At 41.4% G+C, this 27,843-nt stretch overlaps 1 protein-coding gene across 6 annotated transcripts in view; it reads right to left on the reverse strand.

The window, feature by feature from the left end:
- DENND5B (DENN domain containing 5B) overlaps positions 1-27,843 on the reverse strand; it is a 179,637-nt gene that overhangs the window by 106,243 nt on the left and 45,551 nt on the right. For 2 of the 6 annotated variants that reach the window (XM_039547906.1, XM_039547889.1), the window contains exon 2: positions 11,085-11,237. The exons of the other annotated variants lie outside the window; for them this stretch is intronic. In XM_039547906.1, the coding sequence (XP_039403840.1) occupies positions 11,085-11,196 (112 nt within the window). In that variant the 5' untranslated portion in view covers positions 11,197-11,237. The remainder of the gene's footprint in view (positions 1-11,084; positions 11,238-27,843) is intronic. 6 annotated transcript variants of the gene reach the window in all.

Genomic DNA, 27,843 nt, shown 5'->3' on the forward strand with positions numbered 1-27,843 from the left:
AACAGTCTTGCATAGGGAGAGGAATGAAAAAGGGCCTGCCTAATGCTTGATAGCTGGACTCTAGAGAGCTTTGTAAACAGATGGAAATTCAGGGTGGAAGTGAGCACAGGACATAACCTCAAGGCAGGATATCAGGAGTCAGCAGGTGAAACCCTCAGTCTGTACTGCATTGCGGGGATTGGAATGACAGCATAGTGACTAATCGTTGCCACTTTCACCAGGGATAAGTGAGTCTGTTCTCTGCTCTGTTGAAACAGATTCTGTTCAATAAGTTCCATGTGGGAGACTGAAGCCTGGTTCACCACTAGGCCAGAAAAAGAATGAAATCATGCCAGTGAATGAATGAATGAAATCATGCCAGTGCCCATTTAACTGCGACCTGCACTTCCCACAAGGGCCATCCTCAAACTTGTTAATTGTTCAATTAAGGTACAAGGTCATGCCTGCCTTATGTAAACCATCAGCTGTTGCTATCAGTTTCAGGATAATTCGGGGAGCCACTGGGCATAATGAATGTGCATAATACAGCAGGTGAATATGCACACCACCACAAATCAAAAAAGTGTATCTAATGCCTGGTATACATTTAAAAGTTAGCTACCATAACTATATTGACCTGTCAACCTCTCCTCACCCCACCCCACCCTAGGGTAGAGGAAGCTTAGTTGATGGAATTCTTCCATTTCCATGTAGCTACAGCCACTTAGCTAAGTCGATAAAGAAACCCCTTCTGTCACTGCAGAAAGTTGAGACTATGGTGCTACAGGAGCATAGCTACAGTGCTGTAGGCGTGTCACTGTACAGCCCAGTAGACATGGTCTAAGCCTGTCATCACATTAGGCATGTGACTCTTGAAGGTCCCAATCTGGGCTGTAACTAGCCCCAACCCTCATTTTCTTAAGCATTACTCTCTCACAAGTACCCAGTACCATGAGGGCCAAGGAAAGTATGCAGCTGTTTTCTCTAGTAAAGAGGGACTTTGCCAGCAGAAGAGGCCGCTGGAAAAAGTCCATAGTCTGTACTGGATCTACCATTACCACTTTGCAGCTCAGAGCTTGTAAAGAACTTGGTCTGAGTGGGAAGAAGGAAAGTCTTAGTGTCAGGTGCTCTCCATTTGCAATAGGGATCAGGAGTCCAGAATGAGCTGAGTCCGTAGGTTTTTGCATAGTGGAGACAGATTCACTAGAGCTAACTTTTGACGGAGAGGCCTTGAGGAAACAGGTTGTTTAAACAATCACTCTTGAGGTGGTCTCTTCACTCTGGACGGGAACTGGACCCAGCAGCCATAAAAACAAAAAAGTTACTTTGTCTACAGGCTTTTTTCTTTTGACAATTTAGTCACCCATTTTTCTGCCTAAATGGGATCTGAACTCTTGTGAATCTGGCCCTTATTGAGCAACCCTCCCCACCAACCAAAGTAAGGAAGGAGCCCAAATATGCACTACTCAACTCAGTGGTCCCCAACGTGGTGCCTGCAGGCGCCATGGTGCCCGCTGGGGCATTTATGTGTGCCCGCCTAGTGCCCAGCAGGGGAGAGAAGCCGCAGCCCCGTGCCTGCCAGGGACAGAACTCCGGGGCTGCAGACTTCATTCTATGTTAAAGTAAGAATAATAAATAAAATATATTTGGACCAGCAGTTCAACAATGTTTAACTTTTTAAAAATAAATACGATGGAAACTTATTTATTTTGTAAAAACTCCTTAATTTTTCTTACAGGTAGGGAAAAAAGAGCAAATTCACATGGTAAGGTGAAAGTAATTGCAGAATAATTTAATTAATACCTTTTACATGTAAAATTACCTTTTTTATATCATGGATTCATATATTATGTGTATTAAATATGATGTTTTTCATATTATTTAATGTACAAATACAAAATAAGCCTTGAAAAATTGTTGGCGCCCACACTCTTCTGAAAACATGAATGTGCTACTGGCCACAAAAAGGTTGGGGACCACTGATTCAACTGTGAAAGCAAGATCCAAGCAATTCAGGAGAGATCACAGAACCTTTGAGTCAAAGCTGGTTGGTACGTCTACCCAGTACAAGATGAGGATGAGCATTACGAGTAACAACCCTTGGCCAGACACCAGGAACTGAATTCCTCCCCAAGAAGAAAAAACCCACTGATCCAAGTTCTGAAACAATCGCTCTGTATTTTATAGGTCTTGCAGCATTTCTCACCCCCTTCTGTAGATCATGCTAGATTCCTTAGTGTATTAGCCACTGGGCAGCCACATTTCTGTGGCAGGCTAGGAATCCCTAACCATGAGTCATGAGTGAAATACTTCAGAGATTTTGTACACAGCTGCAGCCTAGGCAGTGTTCCTACTAATCCTGTCTGAAAAGCCTTGTTGCTATTGCCTCACTGCAGGGCAGCTTTCTGCAGCTATCCTGACATTGGTTTAATGCTGATTAGTCCTGACACAGTTCTGGTGTAGGCTCCCTGCCAGGCAAAAGAATGAACAAAATTGGTTTGCACACAGGCCAGACGACAGCTGCAGTTGCTGCAGCTCAAAATCAGTCGAATGAAAACCATTTTCTTGTTTACCAAGATGAGGCTAAATTAGCTCAGCATGAGACAGAAGGATAAAACAATTTCTAAAAACCAGCTATACTAGCTTAGTCTAAAGGTGTGAGGACATGGTGTGAGGAAGAGATCATTTTAGGGTTGAAATAAACCGTAGGGTAAGCAGTACAAAATGCATGTTCAAAAAAAGCTTTGTTTCAAATGCACCCTCAAATTGGAACCATTTTATTTCCTAAATTATTTAAAGAGGACTTGCAAGTGTAACAAAAACTCAACATCAGTTATGTGCGGAAAGCCCTCAGTTATCAAAGCAAGAGTGACTTGCAGTATATGATTTACTTCAAGCATACATTGTTTCCTCTTCCCTTTATAGGCCCAGTTGTTTAGTTCCACCATGCATCACAGGCCCCCATAATGCCATAAGCACACTAGTCTTATGATTCTCCCCCTCCCCCCACTATAAATATTGTGGGAAGTTACAGGCTGGCTCCAGTTTAAGAAAACATCTATCAAACCATTTTATACTAGCACCCCTCACCCTAATATCAGAGCATCTTTCACGCAAGAAGAGAGGCATATCTAGTCTGTATTTTATCTAAAGATATACCAGAGTATTAAAACTCAAAACTGTATACCTAACTATGAAACTACATATTAATGAGGAGACAGACTTCAGTGTTTTACCCTGCCCCAGGCTGACTAGAGTCTATACCAAGCCAATGGGACGCTACTGCTACTAACATTCTGTAAGTGCCGGGAGAGCTCACAGAAAGAACTGGATAATCACAATTGGGGGGAAAAAAATGCAAGGAAAGGTTGATTTAATAGGCTATATGATGATTGCTTTCTCTTGCTCTGAGATTTTGAAGAATTCAAGATATTTACTAAAAACATTTTAAAGATGAGGGAGGGAGGATAAGAAAGAATGAGTCTTGCATAATTGAAGGAATCTGCTAACTAAAAGTCTTATGCCAAAATTTGAGACCCAAGATATCGTGGGAAATGATAGTGGTGCAGCAGTGCACTGTACTTAAGGTTGCATCATGACTTCTGTTTAAACACAAACAATTTTAAGTCCTCTAAATTCAACATGCTTAGTCTGATGCCTCTGAAATTTGGTAAGCCAGAGTCAGATGAAGAATACCACTAGAGAGACTCAAATTTGGGGTCATTCCATCTACGGCTTACAGAAATATAAGCCCTGAATAGAAGAGCCATTTTTAAAAGTTTCCAGGAGAGGAGTTTGTGTTTGTTTTGTTTTCTTTCTCTTTCTTTCTTTATTTAATGTAGATCTAGGAATTAACTACTGATGTAATGAAGGTCAAAAATGGTCTCATTCTGTCAAGTTGTACACAAGGAACTGCATGGCACCCACTAAATCTTTGGGAGACCCAAACAGAGAACAATATTTAAGAACTTCTTCACTTCACTTGTACAGTGCGTATCTTGGGAGGATTACAGAGTGCATGCACCAATAAAGTAAAAAACACAAGGGTAGTTCAAGGAAATGTTCACCACTACACCAGTGAACACCCCGCCATGGCCATTTCTAGTCTGAAGCTTTGTACCCCTGTGCAGCAAAGATTTAATAACTGACACGGCTTGCCACAAGTCTCTATTATAATGCGTTTCTATTTTATTGGGAGGTTTACTGTGAACACACCAGTCAAAAAAATTTGTTGCATCAGTGTGGAGACCAAGGAGTGGAGGGACTATGACAGGGAGAGAGATTGCAGAAGCAGGAAACGAAGGCTGGTAGTAGGCAGGCTTGCCTGTTTGAGAAAAATCTGCATTTTACTAGCCCCTGGGGTTGGGGCGGGGAGAGGGCAGCAAGTGGCTACTTCCTGATCTCAGGGCAGATTAATGTGAGGTTTCCAAAGACACACAGAGGGGATGTTTGCTGAGGGAAATCAAATGTGTGCACTGCCAGCATGGGGGTCCTGGCCGATTCCTAGATCATGAGGTTGCAGAAGTTTACGGGACAGCAAGGAGTACAACAGAACATAGACATTGCTGACAACAGGCTGATTTGGGTGGAGAGGTGGTCCGTGTTGGTATCATGTTTTGCCCACTCTGCAACACTGAACTGGTGACATAAGAGGTTGCGATCTACCAGACATTGCGGTGCTTCACTTGGGCTGAAATTATCTGGGCCTTAATCCTGCTGTGCACCTCATACAATGTCAGATATTTGCTTCCAGGAGCTATGATAGTTTTATCCGATTTGGCTGAGCAGACCAATTGCTACAGTGACAGTATGAAAGTTACTACGTGTTGGAAAAAAAACTTGGGAAATTGGAAATTTCATGGCTGACTGGAAAATGTAAACACACACACACACCTTATAGACAAGCAAAACTGTCAGTCGTTCGGAACAGAAACACTGTCTGATTTCTCTTGCCAGCCCTGCCACAAACTCCACCCTGCAACCATTCTGAAACACAATTCCACTGTAACATGATCGTCCTTCACTCCAGGCGCTACACATGAGTCAGGTTACAGGAGACGGGAAGTAACAGGAATAGAAATGTTTGTGTACACACACACACGAAAGTGAAGACTTCAGGGAGATGCATTTACTGCTTGCAGGGGGTGCGGCCTGGTTACAATAGTGGGGAGGATACAGATTGGAGGGGGGAAATGCAGTGAATGGCTCAAGGGATGGCTGGAAAAGTGTGCTGCAGCACAGTTGGTGGGGCCCAGCTAATAGGGCGGGGAAGAAAGGGGTGGCTGTCTTAATATGCAGGTCATGATATGTACAATTGCCTAAATGACTTAACTCCTACCAATGTATCCTTTCCTGTTTAAAAAAAACCCTAAGAAATTCAGTGAATAAAAACTACATTAATGCAGAGTTCAGGTGGGATGTCACCCCCATGCATAACATTGAGTTGAGCAAAACAAACTTCTGAAAGACTGGAAATGCAGTTAAGGTTGCCCATGCAACCTTACACTCCCCTTTCAACGTCTTGTTAACACACATACCCAATCCCACAGCTGCTGAAATGTACAAGCTCTTCACCTCCTTTTACAACCCCCAGCATTCCATTTAACATATTGAAGGACAAAAAAAGGGGGAGGTGGCCCACACCACCTTCCCTCTGTTTTCCTGGAGCTGGCAGTAGCCAATGGGAATCATTTGGACAACTCCAGGTGCAGTTAGTGTATCAGGCATACTTTGGAGTTCCTCTGCTCCAAGGCTAAAGTGTCAATAAGCATGTCTTATTTAACACCCTTCTGGGAATAAGAGAAGGGAGTTCTGAAGCTTATCTTTCACTTTTTGTTGCGTCTGTAAATACAATAATACATCTATAGTTGCTGCCATTGCAGCCTTGAGAAGTGCCTCCTCCACAACCAGAGAAATTACTCTTCCAGCTATGCAATGCTAAGGTGTGGAATCCTCCTGTAGGATTGTCTCCTGTTTGTTTTTAAAAAAAAAACCCAGAGAGAATCTGTATTTTATCTATAAAGAGCCATTGGAAACTTGATGAGAGGGAGAAAGACGTGAGCTAGGGAGACATGTTCACTGAGATCCTGCAAGTTACTGCTGCATCAGACCATGAACAGAGAGCCTGGGGGGGTGAATATGGCAGATGGGCTGGAGAAGGAAAGAGCATACAAGAGACAGGTCCAGGAGCCCCAATAGGAAAAGGGCAGGGGAATGCATAAGGACATAATAGGGCTTCTCAGGCAGCACACATGAATGCTTACAGGTCAAGCAGTCACAGGCTCACCTCCCTTTGCAGTCTTTGAAGAACTAAATTTCAGCAGCTCCCTTCACCCTGCCCCCCCCCCCCAACATTCCATACGACATTCTGGGCCACATCCCTACCCCTACTATGGCATTCTTGGGTGCAATCCAGATGAGCAATGGGCTGCGTTATCCCTGCCCTGCAATCGGGGGTGCCTCACAATGCTTTGCTGCTATAGCTTCCAATCTGAGTCTGTCCCAAACAGGATGCAGGTCACACCCTGAGTGTTGTGTATAGCTGTGGTCCTGGTCCAGCAGCTCTGACCCCAAAAGCCTGCCAAGCAAATCCCCCAGCCACATTGGCTTCCACCAGCCTTGGCTACTAATTGCCGGGTGACTCCAAAATGCACTCCCAGTCCTGAATTTCCCCCCAAAATGTGTGTTCTGCACTGTCTGGCTCTTTCCTGGACAGCTGAGATACATTAGGCCTGTTGCCTCTCTAAGTGGACTGAGAGCCAACAGTTTGATACTTTAAATGGAGTTACCCACACAATTCAGTTTAAACATAAAACACTGGATTGTTTTATTCTTTAATCAAAACTAAGTTTATTTAACTATAAAGAGACAGATTTTAAGAGAGAACAAATATAAGGCATTAAAGTCAGAAATGGTCACAAGAGAAATAAAGATAAAATGCTTCTTAGTGCTAAAACTTAAACTCGACTTGGTTCAAGGTGAAGTTCCCTTACCACATGTTCCCAGTAACACTGCTGACCAAATTCCCCAAAGTCCAAAGACTGTTTCTTTGGTCACTCTTTGACCCTTCCTTGCCAAAGAATGACCACTTGTCATTCACTGTGTCATTCACTTGTCATTCACTGTGATGGTGATTACCCATCCACTTTGCGGACACCCGAAGCATCAGCTTGTCCTTTGTCTTTGAGAAACTGGTTTACCCAGAATTGTCTGGTAAACACATTTCAAACCTAATTTCAGCTCATGTTTATAACTTTACCTATGATGTTACTACCCCCCCCATATTACTGACCAGTGAGTTATTAGTTTTCAAATGATCCCTCAAAGCATATTTTGTACAAAGATTACTACAATAGTATGTAAAATGTGAATACAGGGGTGCATTCTGTCATAGTTACCACTCCACACCAGGGGATGGTAAGGAAAACCACAGCTTCACATCACCAACTGTGGCACTCACAGGCCAGTGTTATATTTAGCTGAAATGGACATGAACATTCTCGCTCATTTTAAGATTAAAATTTTGTTCCATTAATTTTATAAGTTTGCACAGTATGGGTTTTTAATTGCACAGTAATGTTATGTACCGTTTTGGTACGCAATTTTTTTTAATAAATTAATTAAAACATTGCAGAATGCTCAGCACTTCTCAAAGTATGCATTGCTTCTAATACAACAGGAGAACAGAAAACAGTGTAATAATTATAAGTGTACAATAAGCACAGCATAGTTCATAGGTTTCTTAAAAGATAATGTGATATTCATAAATGTACACTAAACATTGCACAATTCTGAACAACCTCTAAAACTTCAGGGCCAGAGAGAGCACAGTTCACCACATCATGTTACTGTGGCTGACCATTAAAGAAGTCTTTTCAAGGCCTACCTCAACCGCATAGCTCCACGTTGACCTCTTCAAATGGCCCCTGTGTCTGGCTGTTCAAAGTTAGCCAACAGCTGCTCCACCTCCCGCTGCCATTTGGCAGCAAACTTTTCCCTCTCTGCCTCACACATTATGCAGGACACAACAGGCAGCTATAACCATTTGGATACATTTCTCACTGTGATCTAATCTAGCAAGTAACCACCACCAGCATCCCTTTTATCTGCCAAAAACACACTCAACTTTCTTTCTGCATTTGCTAAACTGGTAACTGAGGGTATGGCTACACTTACCGTTTGCAGCGCTGGTCATCCAGCTGTGTAGGAGCAGCGCTGGTGTGTGGCCACACTCACAGCTACCAGCGCTGGTGTGTGGCCACATTTGCAGCATTAGCAGCGCTGCTGGGAGTGATGCATTATGGGCAGCTATCCCAGCATTCAAGTGGCCGCAACGTGCTTTTCAAAAGGGGGTGGTGGAGTGGGGTTTAGTGTGACAGGGAGCGGGGGGAGAGAGAGAGTGGATTTTTGGAGCCAACACTGTGTGTTTAGCTTCCTGACTTGAAAAATCAGAACATGTTTCCAACCCCTTAGTCTTAACTCTTAATTGCAAACAGCCTGCAGCCAACACGACTTCCCACTGTTTCATTCACTCCCTGCCTGCAATCTCATTTGATTGTTTACAGCCAGGTACAGATGATCACAGCAAACAGGAGCTCTGTTTGTTTTTTAGATAAGCGGTAACGGCAACGTGCTCACAACAAAACAAAGAGAGGCTGCATAACAAAACAAAGAGTAATTTATAAAAGCATTCTGGGATACATCCTTATACCCTGGAGGCCAATCACAGCGCTGGTGTGTGGCCACACTTGATGACCAGCGCTGGAATCCTTATTCCCCATGCTGAGTGAGGTGTACGGCCAGCGCTGCAGCCAGGGAGTTGCAGCGCTGGAAGTGCCCTGCAGGTGTGGCCACTTACTAATTGCAGCGCTGGTGGAGGCTTTCCAGCGCTGCAAATCGCCAGTGTAGCCATACCCTGAATCTTTCTTTTCTTTCTATTGGCATTTCATCACCACCCATGGTAATCTGCCCCTCGGGGAAAAAGAAGTTGCTTGCAGCTTCCTGAACAGACGTGTGTTCTTAAAGATGAGTCATGCACCTTCTCTGACCAGCCCATACTGATCTCTGACGCATCCCTGCTGATCCACCAACACTTGCATTATCTATAGAAAAGTAGCCCTTTCTGTTGACTTACTCTGTGACAAGGTGGGCTGGTACCAAAAAACAGAGGATATGTGAGCTATTTATCACCCCACCAAACTTTGGGAAGGACATCACTGCAGATCCAGCCACTATTTCTTACACATTGCAGAGAGTCACATTCCTGCCTAATAGAATACAATCGATGGCCCTATAAACTTGAAGGGCAGCTGCCCTCAATGTGGTTTTTGCAACTCCAAAATCATCTCCCACTGATAGGTAGCAATACAGCATTGCAAGCTTCTACAGGGCAATCACCACTCACTTCCACACTGTCAATGCAGCTCTAATTCTGATGTCTACATGCTGGAGGACTGGGGTGAGCTCAGCATACAGATCAAGGAATGTGGCCTTTCACATCCAAAAATCCTGCAACCATCACTCATTGTCCCAAATCTGCACTGCGACGCAATCCCATCAGTCATTGCTCATTTCTCAGGCCCAGAAGCAGTACTTGACCATGTGCACCTACTCTGTTAATGCCACCAAACAAGCTTTTTGTTGTTTTTTTGCTATGTCCCTTAGCAATCTGCCCTCAAAGAAATTGTCATGTTCCCCCATTGTGCTGTACTTCCTGTGGCTCTGCAAATACCAGAGGATCAGTCAGCCCATCTTTTCAACTTTCATGACAACAGTGCAGAGCTGTGTTGGCTCCATGCTTCTGTCAGAGATGGCAGACAGCAACAAGTGCCACATAGGGTTTTTTTTGTTTTTTTGTTTTTTAAAAAAAAAAGGCACGAAAGCTATGGGTTAGGAATGGCAAAAGTGTCCATCATGGGAATCTGATCCCTTGCTTCCAGCCCCAAGGCAAAACTTGTGTGCGCCTCATAATGGCATTAAAGAAATATGTCAAATTGTATTGCACCAAAAGGTGGTGGATTGCACACTTGGATACCTATCCATAATGCACTGCGCTCTGTATCAACACAAGCACTCCTGGTGATTACATACAGCACATATGACATACACCAGCATAACACTGCCATACTAAGTAAGTTCCGCCAACCAAAGTTTGTAGTGAAGACATGGCCTCATTATGTGACCTTGGGGGAAGTCACTTAATCTACCCTGTGCCTCAGTTCTCCATCAAAGGGATGCTGAGAGGATAAAAGCTACTAATGATTGTGAGACACTCAGATATGTGACTGGGGACATGTATTTGCCTAAACAGATACAGACTGTTGAATCAAATATGGTAAAATATTTAGTTTAAAAATACACTCTTTGCTCTGAAGTTGCATAAAATATTACCTTTGAGATAGTTATTTGAATTATTAAATGATGCAAAGATCTTTTGATTTTAGATATTACAATAATTCAAGCACTACTGCATTCGTTCAAATTTAGTCTTTACAGTATGCATCCACATGTGCACACCCAAATTGCATGAGCAAGGTAAGCTTTAAAAAATGATTGAGGTTACCCAATCTACTGCAGTATATATCAAATGGAAGATTCTGTTGCCTCTTTCTTTCTCTTTAGCACTTCAAAAAGCTTAAGTGCTCTACAACCTAAAATCCATGACCCCTATGATGAAGCTTTCTCCCCCGCCGCCCCAGTTATCATTGATATATAAGAATTCCAAAGTAGTGTGTGTTCCATAACACATCTTTCCTAACTTGGTGTACTCTTCAGAGAAAGAGTCCAAAGTGGCTAAAATTCTTCAGTTTTCCCAAGTCATATGCTGGGATGACACAAACAGCAGTTTATAGTACTGTTAGGCCAATTAATGTGTCAGGATTATGCAACTGGATGAGACAGCTAGACCATATGATCTTTTAATTGTCTTAAATTAATGTCTGTAGCATGTTTGAACAGATGCAGCATTAGAGTATTTTAGTTCCAATGCATCATGTTAAAAGCAGCTCAAAAGACTATTGATGCTCAAAGCACTGAGTCCTTTCATCACAAACACCCCTGAAGCCCTTTTGGCCACTAACCGCTCCCTTGTTCACCAACAAGCTCACCTCTTCTCCCACCATCCCATAACGCCAAGCTTGTTTCTTCCAGCTGAGCACTTGCTTTGTCAGTCTGTTTTTCCTCCTTTTCCCCTTCTTCTGTTCTTTGTAGCGGTCTCATTTCCTCACTTTTCCAGCTCCCAGATTTTTCCCCTCAGCACTCTCGAAAACAATTTGGGAAAGAAGGGTTAACTTGCACAGCACATTAGTTAATTTTTATATCAGTCTGCAGAGGAGGTAGAAAATCATTCAATATTTGTTGAATCAGTCAGTCATGCACCAAATGACCCTCAAAACAGGAGGGAGGAAAGGGAATGTGATGCTGGCAGAGCAGGTGCCAGCTCATGCTAAGGCCCCAAGCCTCGCTGAACACTGAAAAGAGGCATAGCTGGAAATCAGTCTGGCTTACCAGTGGGTTAGTATAGTTAAAATAGATCTGTTCTGAGACTGTTTAGATTTCATGGAATGCTTGTAGGATGCTGCATGTATTAATCCTACTTCTAGTATGTGAATCCCATGCTATAAAGGCAACACTTAAGTGTTTGCTCTATAATGATAAAATGTTTGTTCTGAGACTAAACTCAAAGACGGGGGAAAAAATAAGTCACATAACACAAAGTGCTGGATTCCTACAGAAGGTGTTATCTCCTGCCTCTCAAAAAGACAATTGAATCCAAACAGCCCATTGTGAAACAGACTGTCAGTTGCTCCCCTTCACCTACCCATGAAAAGAGATTATATGCAGAAGCGCTCAGCCCATCAGCTTGGGCTCTAGGGAGCTAGTGATACAAATCCCTGACCAGAAGGAATTCAGGTCTTTTTATGCTGTTTAGACTGTAAGGGGCAAAGATACCTAAACATAAGCAAGAGACCCCCAAGTTGTTGGGCTTGGGTTAAACCCAAAGGACATAAAAGCTTGCTTACTTATAGAAGTTTCTATTACCTTTTGAACTTATGATTGCATTTCATTTGTGTATATACTTATCTGTTTTAACCTTGTAAATAACTCCCTTATTTCTTTTTCCTTGTTAATAAATCTCTAGTTAGTTTGTTACAGGATTAACTACAAACAGTTTCTTTGGAGCAAAATCTAAAGGGCAAATTGACTTGGGGTAAGTGACTGGTCCTTTGGGGGTGGGAGTAACCAGAGTATTTTGTGATCTTTAGCATAAAGTGACCATCTATCAGAGTCAATATTGCCTGGGTGGCAAGATAGATCAGAATGCCCAAGGGGACTGTCTGTGATTCCATGTTAAAGCTGTATAGTGCCTGAGACGTTTACACTTATTTGGTTGGTGAAATCTAAGCACAGAACTCAAACAGTTGGGGGGGAGGGGGGCGGGGGGTTGTCCTGCTTCTTAATCATCTGCCCTGAGGCTGGTATTCTTGCTCATGACTCACTCCACAATGTGTGACATGGGAGTGAGGAAGACTTCTGTTTATGGAGACCTTCACCTTACAGGGTGATCAAATTTGAGGCAAAATGAGCCACCCTGACAATAACTTACAAACCAAATGTGCTACATCTGATTTTTATATCTATTCACAGCTTTATCACCAATAAGGCGGCCCCAGCGTGGAGTGGAGAACACAAAAATGACGGATATTTATTTGCAGATGCATCGGATCTAGTTAAAAATAGACAGGAAAACATAAAAATATTAAGAACTAATATTTTAAATTCACCAGTTTCATGCGAGCTCAGGTCATTCATGAAACAGCAAACAAAAAATCCTCAATCCACTTAGTTTTATGGTTGCTTAAGATAAAACCCCCAAATTTAACCTCTTTCCCAATAAAGCCTTCCATCTGTGCACATTGTACAGGAATAGCTCACTATAGCAGCATATTCTCTTCTTTGGTAGTAATCCTGCAGTTTTCCTGGGGTCAGAGAGAGAATGCATACTTTGTCAGGTAGGCAAATAGTCATTTGTTTATTTGCAGGCAAACGGTTTTTGAGACTCCTCTTCCTCCTCCTATCGCTCTCATTTCATTGGAAGAAATTATGCAGAGTTGAAACTCAGCCAGTCACATGAAATATGGCTACCTCCCAATCAATCAATCAGTTACAGCAGAACCTGACTGCCTAGCAGAAGCAGAGAAGAGGGGCTTTATTGAAGAACTTCTCCCATCTAATCAATTTAATGGATGAGTTGTTCTTTGGGCATATTAGAACAACTCATCCATTAAATTGATTAGATGGGAGAAGTTCTTCAATAAAGCCCCTCTTTCCTTGCCTTAGATTATGTACATCTTGCAAGCCAGCAAGCAGACCCTCTGCACACTTTATGTAACTGCAATCTTAACCCTTTTACTCTAAGCTCAATAGTGCTATCATAAAAGGTGGTTTTCCACTTTCTAATAATTGAGAAAAACCTTTAGAAGAAGTTTAGCCTTATACTCCTAGGTTTGTTTTCTTCCAATAATAAGCCAGGCTCTGCACTATGGACGTGTAGGCACACAAACAGTAAGATTTGGTGCTACAGGGACTCCATCTCCCAGACACGTGCACCCCCCCCCACACACAAATATTCATTTAGCAAAAACAGAACAGTTTCATCAACTACCCCAATAGCACACCACAAAAGACATAAAACCCACTGGTTATAACCCAAAACATGAAGAGTTTACATTGGTGGAACAAATTAGAAGAAATTATGAAGATTCAAGATTAGGTGTCCATAGTGAAACTTGACTCTAGGCAGCAACACCAAACGAAATCTTGAATAGAAACCACATACTAAGCCTACTCTGCAGGGACTACTAACACATGCACTCTGAAGCCGAAGGCCACATAAAATAAGGCACCCATATCTAATTTGTAGAGTTTAGGAGGTAACATGGAAAAAATTCCAGGTGACAATACAGCAAGTTCCCTAGCAGAGGTGGAATTACACTAAGCACAAGCTGTCATAGCTTCAGCTATAAATTAAAATTAGTGGATCTTAGGTATAAGTGATCATTACTTGATCACACTTATGTGCAAATAGAAATAAAGATCAAACTGGTAATGTGTGTATTTGCTTTAGAAGGGCCAGTTCCACAAAGCTGCCAAAAATTATGAGCCAAATCCACTGGAGGAGAGAGTTTAAACGGGGGGTGGGGGGGGGAGGAGAATATGAATGGTAATAGGAAATGATTTAAAATTGGATTTAAAAAAGACCAACCTGGCTTAGACAAAAAGCAAATGTAGCTATAAAAATAAAAATATATAGCAGATGAAAGCATGAAGAAGAAGTTTACAGTAATAAATGTAAGTCAGAAGCTAAGAACTGAGGAAAATTGATAAGGGAAGCAAGAGGACACATCAAGAACTCTGTGGCCATTAATATTAAGGACAAGAAGAAATTTGTTTATTTTTTAGGGACAAGTAGAATACTAACAATAGTATCTGTCCATTACTTGATGGAAGTGGTTGAATTTATTTTTTATTTTAAAACAAGAAAAATATTTCTCTTCTGTATTCAGGAAAAGCCAAAATCAGCTGAACATGAGCTCCCAGTGCAACATTGTACCAAAAGGGCTAACATGATCCTTGGATGTACAAAACAGGGGAATCTTGAGTAGGAATAGAGAAATCATATTACCTCCTTGTTCCACAAAGGTTGCACTAGTGCCAAAATACTTTGTCCAGTTCTAAGAAAGATGTTAATAAATTGAAGCAAGTTCAAACAGGAGCCACAAGAATTAAAGGACTGGAAAATGGGCCTTATAGTGAAACTTGGGGAACTCAATCTGTTTAGCTTAACAAATAGAAAGTTAAGGGGTGACGATCCGTCTAAGAGTAAAAATATTTGATAAAATGAAGAGTCTGTTATCAGCCAGACAAAAGGTAGAACAAGATCTAATGGCTGAGAAGTGAAACTAGACAAGTTCAGATTGGAAACAGGTTGCAAGTTTTTAATATTGAAGGCAATTATCCACTGGAATAAATTAACAAGGATAGATTCTCCATTTCTGGCAGTTTTTAAAAAAAAAATCAAGACTGGCCTTTTTCTTTAAAAAAAATATGCTCTAGTTCAACTAGGAATTATTTCAGTTAAGTCCTATGACCTGTGTTATGTAGGCGGTCAGCCTAGATGACCACAATGGTCCCTTATGGCCTTGGAATCTATGAAATAAAGAAGTACAAGCGAGTTGCATCATATGCACATTTAACTTATGCAAAATTCAACTATATATGCTTTTCAAAAAAAAACAAACAAAAAAAAAAACCAAGATACCTGTAAATAGTGTGGGTGATTCCACCCAATGAGTGTATGCCCCGAAGTGAGCGCGAGATGGGAGACATGAATCTGCTGTTCCTTCAGTCGGTCTCAGTTCCCGTGTGCCTCTCATAGTGTGAGCATCTTGCCGCGCTGAGTGAGATTCTAGAGTTTAAAGATACGGGTTTTTTTGTACAACATGGCCCCTAAACGCAAGCCAACTATTTCATCTGGTACTCAACCAAAGAAACAGATCTGTTCCAATGCTGGAGGAAAAACTGGCTGTGTTGGACTTATTGCAAGACGGTATGTCGGTCTCCAACGTGGTGCGTAAATATGGCTTCAACGAATCTAGCATCTGTGCCATCAAGATTCAAGAGAGAGAGAATTCGTCAAGCCATGGCATCAAGTGCTCCAATAACTGCTACGGTGACGAGCCAGGTGCGTGATAAGACTTTAGTGAAGACTGAAAAGGCATTAAACTTATGGCCAGAAGACATGAATCGTAAACATGTGCTTATCGATGGCAACACGTTGCAAGAAAAGGATCTTACCCTCTACGCGCTGTTCAAACCTCCCACCGAAGAGGGACAGCCTTCTGATGAGAAGGAATTCAAAGCCAGTGAAGGTTGGCTTAACAGTTTTAAGAACCGCTTCAACCTCAAGAACGTGTAGACTACTGGTGAAGCTGCATCTGCCAATGAAGAGGCAGCAAAAGCCTAACCTGAACAATTAAAGAAAATCATAGACGAAAAGGGCCATCTTCCAGAACAAGTTTTTAATGCTGATGAGACTGGGCTCTTCTGGAAAAAAATGCCCAACCGCACTTACATTTCAAAATCAGAAAAACAAGCCCCTGGCTTGAAAGACGCTAAAGACCGTGTGACTGTGTTGTTTAGTGGCAATGCGACTGGGCATTTAATAAAGCTGGGCTTGCTCTACAGGGCTGCAAATCCCCATGCCCTAAAAGGCAAGAACAAAAAACTCCTGCCTGTGTTCTGGCAATCAAATAGAAAGGCTTGGGTGACGGCAGCATTATTTCTGGATTGGTTCCACAAGTGTTTCATTCTGGAGGTCAAGCAGTACCTCCAAGAGAAAGGACTTGACTTTAAGTGTTGCTGATTGTAGGCAATGCTCCTAGTGACCCTGTGGTACTCCGGTTTGCACATAACGATATTGAAGTCGTCCTTCTCCCCCCCTCCCCCAATACCACCTCCATCCCTCCACCCTCTCAACCAAGGCGTGATTCGCTGTTTCAGGGCCACGTACACAAGGCTTACATTCTCAGATACGTAGCACTATGGATGCTGATCCCAATCTTAATGTGATTGAGTGTTGGAAGTCCTTCAACATTGCTGATTGCATCACTTATATTAAACAGGCAATGGATGCAATCAAGCCTGAAACAGTCAATGCATGTTGGCGAAACCTATGGAAAGAATGTGTGAATGATTTTAAGGGTTTCCTGACCATTGACAAAGAAGTGAAACGCATTTTTCAGGTGGCCAGGCAAGTGAGTGGTGACAGCTTCGTCGACATCCTTGAGGAAGAAATTGAAGAATTGAGAGCCATAGAGAAACATTGACTGACGAAGAGTTAGAGGAACTGAAAATAATCTACAGAAGACGAAGATGATGATGACAAACAAGAAAAGCCAGCAAGTTGGAATCTTCATAAAATTTGCTGAAGTTTTCCAAGCAGTGAAACACTTGAATGGATTTAATTTCTGAATACAATCCCTCTGTGGAACGAAGCCTCAAAATCACATGTAGTATTACGGACTATTTGAGACCATATCAAGAAATGTTTGAGCAGCTCAAGAGACAGTGACAGTTGCTGATCATGTTTTTCAAGGAAAAAACAGCCAGCAGCAGATAAGCCTATGCAATTAACTTCTCGAGCTGAACCAGAGCCAACCACTTCGTCTACGATTCGCTCTCCGTCACCCAAGCTCTCCATCATCTGTTTCCTGGATCAACATCAAGCCCTGATTACCCCCTGTAATTAAAAGATACAGTACTGTAAAGTATCAGAGGGGTAGCCGTGTTAGTCTGAATCTGTAAAAGCAGCAAAGAGTCTTGTGGCACCTTATAGACTAACAGACGTTTGGGAGCATGAGCTTTCGTGGGTGAATACCCACTTCATCGGATGCATGTACTGTAAAGTTATATTTTGCATATGTACTCTATTATATACACTGTACATTACTGTATACGTTATATACATTACTGTACAGGGTTGTATACACAAAACCATGTCCAGTATACTGTACTTTACGTGCCATTTAAGGGATTTTCAAGGGTAATTCTGATTATACGTGATCTTCACCTTATGCGCTGACTTTAGAATCTAACCCCCCGCATAAGATGCGACTCCACTGTAACACTGCTGAAGTTGGCTGCCCTCACTCTGGTGCCTCTCCCCCTCAATCAGCAGGCATGGGTCATTTCTGAGGATGAGTCAATGCTTATCTTCAGCCATTATCATTCGAGTCTTTGAATAAATTAAGGAGCTGTGTCAAATACATCTCAAAACAGTACATGAGGGATCAAGCATAAAGTCTTATCCACTGCACTCTTATGCAAAATCCTGAAAATCTCTGTTTAGCTTGAAAAAGTTTGTCTTTCACCAACAGAAGTTGATCCAATAAATATTACCTCACCCACCTTGTCTACAAAGATTGCCAATATTTTTCACTTCAACCATCCAGTCTTTGGGTGTCTGCCAAGGAGGAAGAAAGGTCACGCTTTGGTGAAGTTATCCAAGGTAGTGGACAAGGGTCTGACAATGCAACTGTATGGATCATGCAGGCCCTTGGGTGTTCATTATAATCTAACGAGGTATGACTGAAAATTTTGATACTGGGAGTTTGGCAGAGTTCTCTGCTTGCCAACTTGCGAATAGTTCTGCCCTAAATTTACATCTTGAAAGGAAGGAGAAGAATTGGACATTTTCCACTATATCCTCAAACCTCTGCCTGGTGCTATGGAGCAAAGAAATCTGGCATTTGAAGTTAGCTTTGGAGGCACCAAGTTAGCAGCACAGACAGGGCAGAATGACCCAGGAACTACTGAATATACCTTCTGCCACCCAAACCTTCTTGCCGGACAATTTTACTCACACAGAAAAGACCAGCCCTTCCACTCATGCAGAATGAAAGGAGAAGAAATTCTTGTTAGAAAGATGACAAATAAAAATCTTAAGCCACAAGTTCAGTTATAGACACAGCAAATCAGAGTGAGCACCTAGGTGTCTGTATAGAAAGCACAGAAACAGAGAAATTTACCTGAACTCCAAGTTTCAGTTAAATTCTGTTTGCAAACTACTTTGTGTGGTTGCCATGGAGAAACTCTCCAACTTTATATCCAAGACAAATTATTTATAAAGGATATAAAATCAAGTACTGTGGAAGATTTTAACATCTCAAAATCAACAACCACCACCTTTCAGGAATGACAATTTTGCTGATTCAAAATAGAAGGGGGTTGGGGAGTGGAAAGAAGCCAATACCAGTTACAATCTAGTAGTCAGCCACAATTAAACATTTGACTCCATGGTGAATTTGTTGCTATGGAATTATTTACTACACTGGCATTTGAAATTCATTTCTGCCAAAAAGTTATTATTCACAGTACAAATCTCAAATTTAATACAGGACTAGCAGTCTGCTTAGGGATCTGTCATCTCTTTGTTAAGAAGTAGGCATTGAAATAGATTTGTATTAATCCACATAACATTTATATCTCAAGATCTATTCTACTGAATGCAGAAACAGCAGTGTTCCCTCTCCCTTCCCCCCGCCCCAAAAAAATATTTAGTGGTAACTTCAAAATGATGTTGAATTATGTAGACCTGGCCATCTCTATTGCTTGGTTCATAGAGAGGTTTTTGCCCATTGGCTATTTATTGCCATTTTTTATGCTCCTGGATGAACACACTTATTCTTTGCATGGTAACATAAATAGAAGCAAGGACTACTGGCAGATTAAAATGAAGTCTGCAGCCACTTTTGATTATTTCCAGCATTAGTTTAATAAAGGAGGAGGACACAAATCCTTAATTCAGTTTGTACTCCCCCCAAACCACACCACCTTATGAAAATATTACAATGTTTTTCCCTTTCTTATGCTTTAGAACAGTGCTTCTCAAAGCCGGTCTGCCGCTTGTTCAGGGAAAGCCCCAGGCAAGCCGGGCCAGTTTGTTTACTTGCCACGCCTGCAGGTTCGGCCCATCGTGGCTCCCATTGGCCACAGTTCGCCGCTCCAGGCCAATGGGGACTGCGGGAAGTTGCGCAGGCCAAGAGATGTGCTGGCCGCCCTTCCCACAGCCCCCAGTGGCCTGGAGCAGCGAACCGTGGCCAGTGGGAGCCACGATGGGCCGAACCTGCAGGCGTGGCAAGTAAACAAACTGGCCCGGATTGCCTGGGGCTTTCCCTGAACAAGTGGCGGCCCGACTTTGAGAATCACTGCTTTAGAAGTCTTACCATGTGCTTATTCATATTAGCTACTCTTGACTCAAAAAAAATCACACAGAAAGAAAGTGTGTGTTATACAAATAATTTGATTTTCTTTGCTTCTCCTCCATGATGACACAGTATCTGTTTGTCTCCCCCATCCCCCCAACCCCATAGTCCAATGACAGAACAGATCAGACAAGAAGTGGCCATAGACCTATGTTTATAAATTCCATGAGTGACTTAGCTGTATCAGCATCATATTGTGACCTTTCAGCGGGCAGAATTTTTATCCCAACAGTGCCCATCTCCTCTCCAGGACCCCTGTGAGGTAGGGAAGCATTATCATCCCCATTTTACTGATGGGGAAATGGGGATACAGAGAGGCTAAGTGACCTGCACAAGGTTACCCAGGAAGTCTGTGGTACAGCAGAGACCTGAACCTGGGTCTCCCATATCTGACACCAGTACCTCAACTACTGGGCCTCTTTCCTCCCATATCCACAAAGCAACTAGGGGAGAAAAACACTTCATTTTAATTTTTTCTTGCTATTATTTATCAGTGCCTGGTTACATTCTGTTCCTTGTGAGATCTGTAAGAGTGTCTTCAGAATCCTCTATCACCACAGGTCACTTTAGTGAGGGCAACATCTAACAGTAACCAGGAGAAGAGTCAAAAAGCCAATTTTCAAGCAGATAGTGTGCACTGAGGTAGGTACTGATTTTAAAAAATTAAATATTAGCATTAGCAAATACAAGCAACAAACTATATGTGGATATAACATGGGCTAATTTTTTTTTACAGGGTGTTTTGTGTAGTAACGACAAACCAGTTTTAACTAGCATAAAAAGACAATTGGCTCTCAATCGGGATCAGTAATTCAATCATACATAAAAAAAGCAATTTAAGTCAAGTCTACTATCGTTTACAGAGACAGCTAGAGAAATGTCTATTCAAAAAGCACAACAAAATCTTTGTTGCCATAGCTCTTACTAGTTAGAGATGCTCAGTTTGGTTTGTAAAACTTAAATCCTAACATTAAGAATATTTTCTAGAAGTAGCAGCAGCAGCTAATCTTCAGAAATACAGACTCCCACTTAAATGGAATAGATTTTAATGAGAAACTAAGGAATTAAACTGGAAACTGTAAAGCTACAATAATGATAGCAACTGTTACCAGAGCACATTTTTTATGCCCTTCTGGCTTGCATTTAGCAGGTTTCTCCTCTAATGTAACCATAGAAACTGTAATGAAGGGTCTAATTTAAGAGTCTTCACTTCTGCTGGTAGGTTAAATTATGAGATCGCATTTGGGCTAGAATATTAACAGTCAAACATCGTTACAGCACCAGAAAGATCAGACTTAACTGAAGGAGGTCTACCACAGAAAGCAGACATCCGTGAGGGGAACATACTATCCCATTATATCAACTGCCACAAGAGCAAGTTGGAGAATGACAAATCCCATTCAAGCCATTTCACCAACAAAAACAAATCCACAACAGGTTTCTACAAGCAGGCACAATAAATACAATACAATACAACCACAATTTGTAGAAGAGATAGAAAACTGTGAGCAGCACAGAATTCTGAGTTTAAGAGAGATCGTTAACTACCATAGTTACCCTATAATTGCTTTGCAAAATACTGCAGAGGGAAGGGAGGGGGACTGAGAGCAAGAACACAAATAAGGCAAGTTTTTGGTAACATGACTGTTGCATTCAATTATTATAACCTATTTAGCACTCAGTCATAAATGCTATATGGTAAAAGATTTAAAATGACTATATTTCAGAACTGACAAAGGTATACCATGCAATTGTTTTAAAAAAAATGGTGTGTGGATTTATTAAGGCAAAAATTAGCGTATGATGTATGAAGCAAGTTACAGAACAAAACAAGAGAAACATACTAAATGGATAGTACACTAAAGAACTGGAACCAACTATGATCTATGAGTATTTTATGAAGAATAAGTGAAAGAGCCTAGAAGTTTTAATGAAAACTAAATAAAGTATATAGATGAAAAAAGGTGTTAATCCCATAAATAGGGCTTTAAGAAAGTGTTCCCTATTTATAAAGTAAAAATAAGCAAAAGCAACAGGAATTTATAGTAGCTGTTTTTAAAACACAAAACAGTAAGAATTGTCAAAAAGCATATTTAAGACTGAACACATGATATAGATTATCCAGTAACAACTTCTTAAAATACTACACATTTGTACTGTAGTGCAAGAGAGGTGGCCACACATTCATGCCTCTGCCAGCAAGGGCTATTGCTTGTCCATTAGAAACACTCACCTCATTCTCAGGAGGTTATAGATAAATATAATGGCAGTTACTTTAAAGCTAATACTTCTAGTTTTACAGTATATGCAGATTGCTAGGAGAATACAGATAATTGCTCTACATTCATCTTTAAATATACACATTTGTACAAATCAAACAATTTAAAGGTAAAGTGTTGAAATAAGATCTGAAATGATTTCTAAAATGTAATGGACCTTGAAATTATGAGACAAGGAATCAAAGAGCAAGTTAGGATCTAAACTGGTGAAGCTTTAGCAAAAGTGGCTACAATCTTCTGTGGCATCCATGTCACTGCTCTCAAGGTACGTCTGGAAAAAAGTTGTGGAGTACCCATCTCTCCAAACCTGTTAAAAAATTACATGACAAAGTATTCTAAACCTTACATTAGTGCACTAATCAGTTTTCATCTTGCTTACAATAGTTTAATAATTTTTATGTCATTGTCCAGGTTATTTGCAGTTTGGGGGGAGGAGGGGTGAGAGAAACTTTTGCCCAGACAAGCTGTTTAATCATTGTTTCCATCATGTAGGTTCACTTTAAGACTAAACTCTTGAGCTTTGTCACTGCGACTCATTTTCTCTTATCTCTAACTTCTAGAAACATCTCAAATCAAGGGACCATCTTTTCAGAAATGCTCAGCAACCAGCGGATCCCATCAAAGATGGCTGCATGCTAAGCGCTTCTGAAAAATCCAGCCCAGCTGCAGTGCTGAATATTGTGAAAGTCTGGCCTAAGATCAATAGACTTCAATATTGTTTACCTCCAAGTGGTATAAAGTTTATCTCAAAGGTGGCTCTAGAGAGCTTTGCAAGGATAACTCTCTCTCTAGCCTAAGAGAAAAACTGAATGTCTGTATTCAACACTAAGATGTATAGGTGGTCAGGTTCCTATTATTATTTTTTTGTAAGTGCTTTGTGGAATACTTGTAACTTTCCTATTCACAATTAAAGTCACACAGTACCAGATTTACCACCTTATCGAGGTGAACATTTTCACCTGTCCTGCAACTAACTGGTTCTAATCCAGTTTTGCTCAAAGCAGGGGTGCGCGCGCGTGTGTGCGCGCACAATGCCTAGCACAACGAGGCCCTGATCCCTGATTGAGGCCCCTAGGCAGCACTATAATACCAATAGTAAATAAGCTAATAAGTTACTAGTGAAGCAATACATCAGTGTTTTGGAATTTAAGAGTTCTCCCTCACAGACGTCAATGGGATAAGATCCTATTCACAGTTTATCTTTTTCCACAGGCAAAATGGCAGCCACCAAGCAATGAACACTTTTCAAACTTAGTTATTGTTAAATACAGTTTTGATTTGCTTTTCCATTCCAAGATTTTCAAAAATTCAGAATTTTGGAAAAAGCCACAGTTTTCATTTTTCGGTTCCATTTCTTATTGTCATTCCATGCCTTATTTAACTCATAAAAAGCATTTTATTTTCCAATTAACCTTCTATTTGACTAATGAATTAAATTACTCCATTAATGGTTCCATAAATGAACCTCTTCTTTTCCACCTGCTGCATATTCACATTTTCACACTTATTTTGATAGACTAGTCTCCTTACTGGTGAGAAGACACTCCACAGTTGCTATATTTACAGATGGTAAAATGACAAGCATTCAGGATTGCATATTAAATTTGCATGCTAAACATCTGTGAGTCAACTGTAATATTAAAACCTCCAAGAATTATACAGTACCACATGCTAAGCTAGCAAGGCTTTATATTCAGTTTCTGATTAGACAGACTTACTTTGGGAGATGGGTGGGGGTGGGGGAGGGAAAAAGGCAGTAGCGCTCACCTAAAACTGTTTAAAGAAACAACCATTTGATTTTTCCAATATAATGGAAGAATTAATTAAAAAGAATTTTTTTAAATGGCGGTTTTGTTTTGATTTAAACAAATATTCACTTCTAGTATTTGAAAGTCCAAACGTCAAAGCTAGTGCACAAGGGGGGGGGGGGGGAGGAGAAAAAAAGACACCAATGGAAACTACTCTTTTCAGTACTTTAGAGAAGTTTTTAAAAAAGTAAAACAGTTTTAAGTTACATGAGGTTGTTAAGAGACTTCCCATAACTACCTTATGTAAGCAATTTTTTAAAAAGTGTGATTAATTTAGACAGGTCTTCTCCCCGTTGAATAATGACCTTTAATCACAAACACATTGGTTTGCTATTGTGAGGTTGCTCAAGAAAACCATCCACCACATGTGGAGGAGGCCTACCAACTTTGTGCAGGTAACGGAGGTAGCATGGTCTAGGAGATTAACCCAAGGAAATAGGCAAGACCCTTAATCTGAGCCACAGCTCATCTATCAAATAGGGATCGATCACTGTGGATGTCATGAAGCCTAATCTTCTTATAAAAGTCTTTGACAGCCTCCAATAAATCAATTATGTATTACTTCATGCACCAACATATCACTGACAATATTCTGGTAATGAAGGTCATGCTTGAATAAGCCATGTAGTATGTAAATAATTCAATGACTAAAACAGTGGAATTCCTTTAACTGGCACTGTTAATGCTTTACCAAGTTCTTATTGCCCACCACTTCTACTCCCCCCAGAAAAAAATAGAGGAGGAGAAAAGAGGAAGGTTATGACAGTTTGTGGATATTTCATCATGATCTACTGCTATCTGTGTTAAGCACACTGCACACAGCTATCTCGTTAAAACGTCTGAACTCCAAGCTATGCTAGGTTTAAATTAAATTTAATGAACCTTTTTCTATAAAAAGATTTTAGGCTCAACCTTAATATTTCATAATGTACTGTACTAGCCAGCGAACTGATGAAAAACCCGGCAGGTATTTTTGAATCCAGAACAAAACAAATTATTTGCCCAGCTTGAAAAAAAGTTTTTATATAGAGCCAGTTATTGGAATTCTCCAAAAAGGCAGCCAAAGATCATAGGAAGGACTCATCCTTGAAACACAGTGTCTATAAACAAAAAACCATCTACTACAAGATCAGAGTAACTATTATAAAACTGGATCATTTTGCTTTTGGAAACAGAATTAAGAGGAGAAGGTCAGAGAGGAGCAAACAGTTAAGCAAATTGAGAAAGTCCTCCAAATAAAAAGTTTTGTATGAAAGCCTTCTAGGATATTTCTTTCTGTATCACCGGGATCACCCTCTACAGCCTCACATTTGAGACACCATTCTCCAGTTGTGAGCAGCAAATAACACGGAGGTACAGGAAACGGTCTTTTCTCTACGAAGCTCATTCAGCTGAAGGGGTTCAGTTCAGTGAGAAAGGTAATGGGGTAATGGTTTATAAGAGAAATCTTATGGCTATCGTTTCACAGATTTGTCTGCAATGAGAAACAAACAGTAGCCCAAAATACTGAGGGGCCATCACAGAAAAGATGAGTCAGAAGACAGGAAGGAGGATATGGTGAATCACTGAGATACAGTGAGTTCTACAGTGAAGTTAAGAGGATACAGACACAAAAAGGTCATTTGAAAACGGAAAGAAGATGAAAAGTCTCTGGAGCAAAATGCTGTGCAGGTAATACTGTCCAACAATATCCATCTCATGAAGTCAGACAAATACTTTCTAAGCATGCTCAACTGAGCTCTACAGCACTGAATCTAGCAAGGGACAGAAGGAGAACCATCAGGACTATGAGTACAATATCTTCCCTGGAATGTTGTGTTAGTTGTGTTGGCACTTTTTGTAGCTCAGGGGTAAGCAATGGACAAAAGCGAACTTTAATCACTTGAGTTTTGAGAAGCAGCTGTTCCCACTAGACTTGGTCACCTGACAGAGCTATTCATTCCAGGGAAGAGATGATGTAGGTATTTTTGAAGGATAGAGGACAGTTTTACCTGAAATGTTGCTGCTCTCCATTCCTTCATCTCTTTACTCATGCACTAGCTTATCAACTAACCTTTGTGGCCTTTTAGGCATCCATATTCAGGGCTTGGCTACACTTGAGAGTTGCAGTGCTGGGAGTTACAGCGCTGGTGTGTGGCCACACTCACAGCTACCAGCGCTGCAGTGTGGCCACATTTGCAGCGCTGTTGGGAGTGATGCATTATGGGCAGCTATCCCAGCGTTCAAGTGGCAGCAACGTGCTTTTCAAAAGATGGGGGTGGGGTGTAGTGTGTAGTGTGACAGGGAGCGGGGGGGGGGGTGAAGAGAGAGAGAGAGTGTGGATTTTTGGAGCCGACACTGTGTATTAGCTCCCTGCCTTAAAAATCAGAAAATTTTCCAAACCCCTTACTCTTAATTGCAAACAGCCTGCAGACCAGATAAGCAGCACGGACTTCCTTTCTCCCCCCCCACCCTCTTTCTCTCAAACAAACACTCAACCCCTGTGAATGAGGTAGGCAGGGGGTTCTCTCATTTGATTGTTCACAGTCACTTACAGATTGATCACAGCAAACAGGAGCTGTGTTTGTTTAGATAAGCAGCTCCGGGAGCTCTGCGTTCACAACAAAACAAAGAGAGGCTGCATAACGAAACAAAAGAGTAATTTACTTAAAAGCATTCTGGGATATCTCCTAATACCCTGGAGGCCAATAACAGCGCTGGTGTGTGTCCACACTTGACAAGCAGCACTGGATCACCAGCGCTGCACTCGCTACACCCCAAGCAGACCAGGTGTTCAGCCAGCGCTGCAGCCAGGGAGTTGCAGCACTGGATGTGCCTTGCAGGTGTGGACAGTTACTAATTGCAGCGCTGGAAAGCCTCCACCAGCACTGCAACTCACAAGTGTAGCCAAGCCCTCAGTCTATAAGCAAGTTAGTTCTAACCTAATTAAAAACTAGCCTAATCAATTTACCATTTCTTTAACATCAGCTAGTGTCAGAAGATGACTTCTAATGAATCCCTTTCATTTCTCATTACCGTGCTTTGCCCTAAAACTAATAGGGTGTAATATATAAATGACATTATATGCAACTGAGTACTTACACAGGCTTCCAGTTGGCCTACTTAACCTAAGATAGCCTTCCATATGCAAGTCACAGGATATATTCAAAACCAGTAATAGAATACAATATTGGAATTATAATAGAATTCTATTGTAACATACTACTCAGGTTTAAGAGATAAAAGATTAAGTTGCACGCATCATCTCCAGTAGTCTACATATCAAAAAGAACTTGACAATAAGCAAGCTTAGTACTGAAGGCCACAACTCTTAGTCATTTCACTCTTGGGTTCAGGAATAGCTTATACAGCCTTCAGTATTGGGCATTAAGTATTTATTTTGAAATGAGTGGAGGGAGAAGTACTAGACTGCAGATATTTCAGGAAGAAAGATTATGTATTCTTACTCTAACGGTACTTAGACCACAGGAAGCGAGGCAATTTGAAGCACAGTCATTCAAAGGGTCTATCAACACAGGAGCTGGGAGGTGTAATTCCCACCTCAGGTAGATGTACATCAGGGGTTCTCAAACTGGGGGTCAGGACCCCTCAGGTCACAAAGTTATTACATGGGGGGAGGTCGCAAGCGGTCAGTGTCCACCCCAAACCTCACTTTGCCTCCAGCGTTTATAATGGTGTTAATTATATTTAGAAAGTGTTTTTAATGTATTGGGGGGAGAGGGGGATGTCACACTCAGAGGCTTGGTATGTGAAAGGGGTCACCAGTACAAAAGTTTGAGAACCACTGATGTACATGCACGAACTCTGCTCACAAAAGGACCTAAAAATAGCAACATGGCCATGGCGGCAGAGGCAGCAGCTTGGGCTAGTTGTATGAGTACTTAGCCAGGGTAAGGTGGCACTGTCTGGCCATAGCCACCACCCCTATCACCACAGCCACACTGCTAGTTTTTG

This window comes from Mauremys reevesii, linkage group 1 (assembly GCF_016161935.1).
Source record: "Mauremys reevesii isolate NIE-2019 linkage group 1, ASM1616193v1, whole genome shotgun sequence".
Classification (NCBI taxonomy): Eukaryota; Metazoa; Chordata; order Testudines; family Geoemydidae; genus Mauremys; species Mauremys reevesii.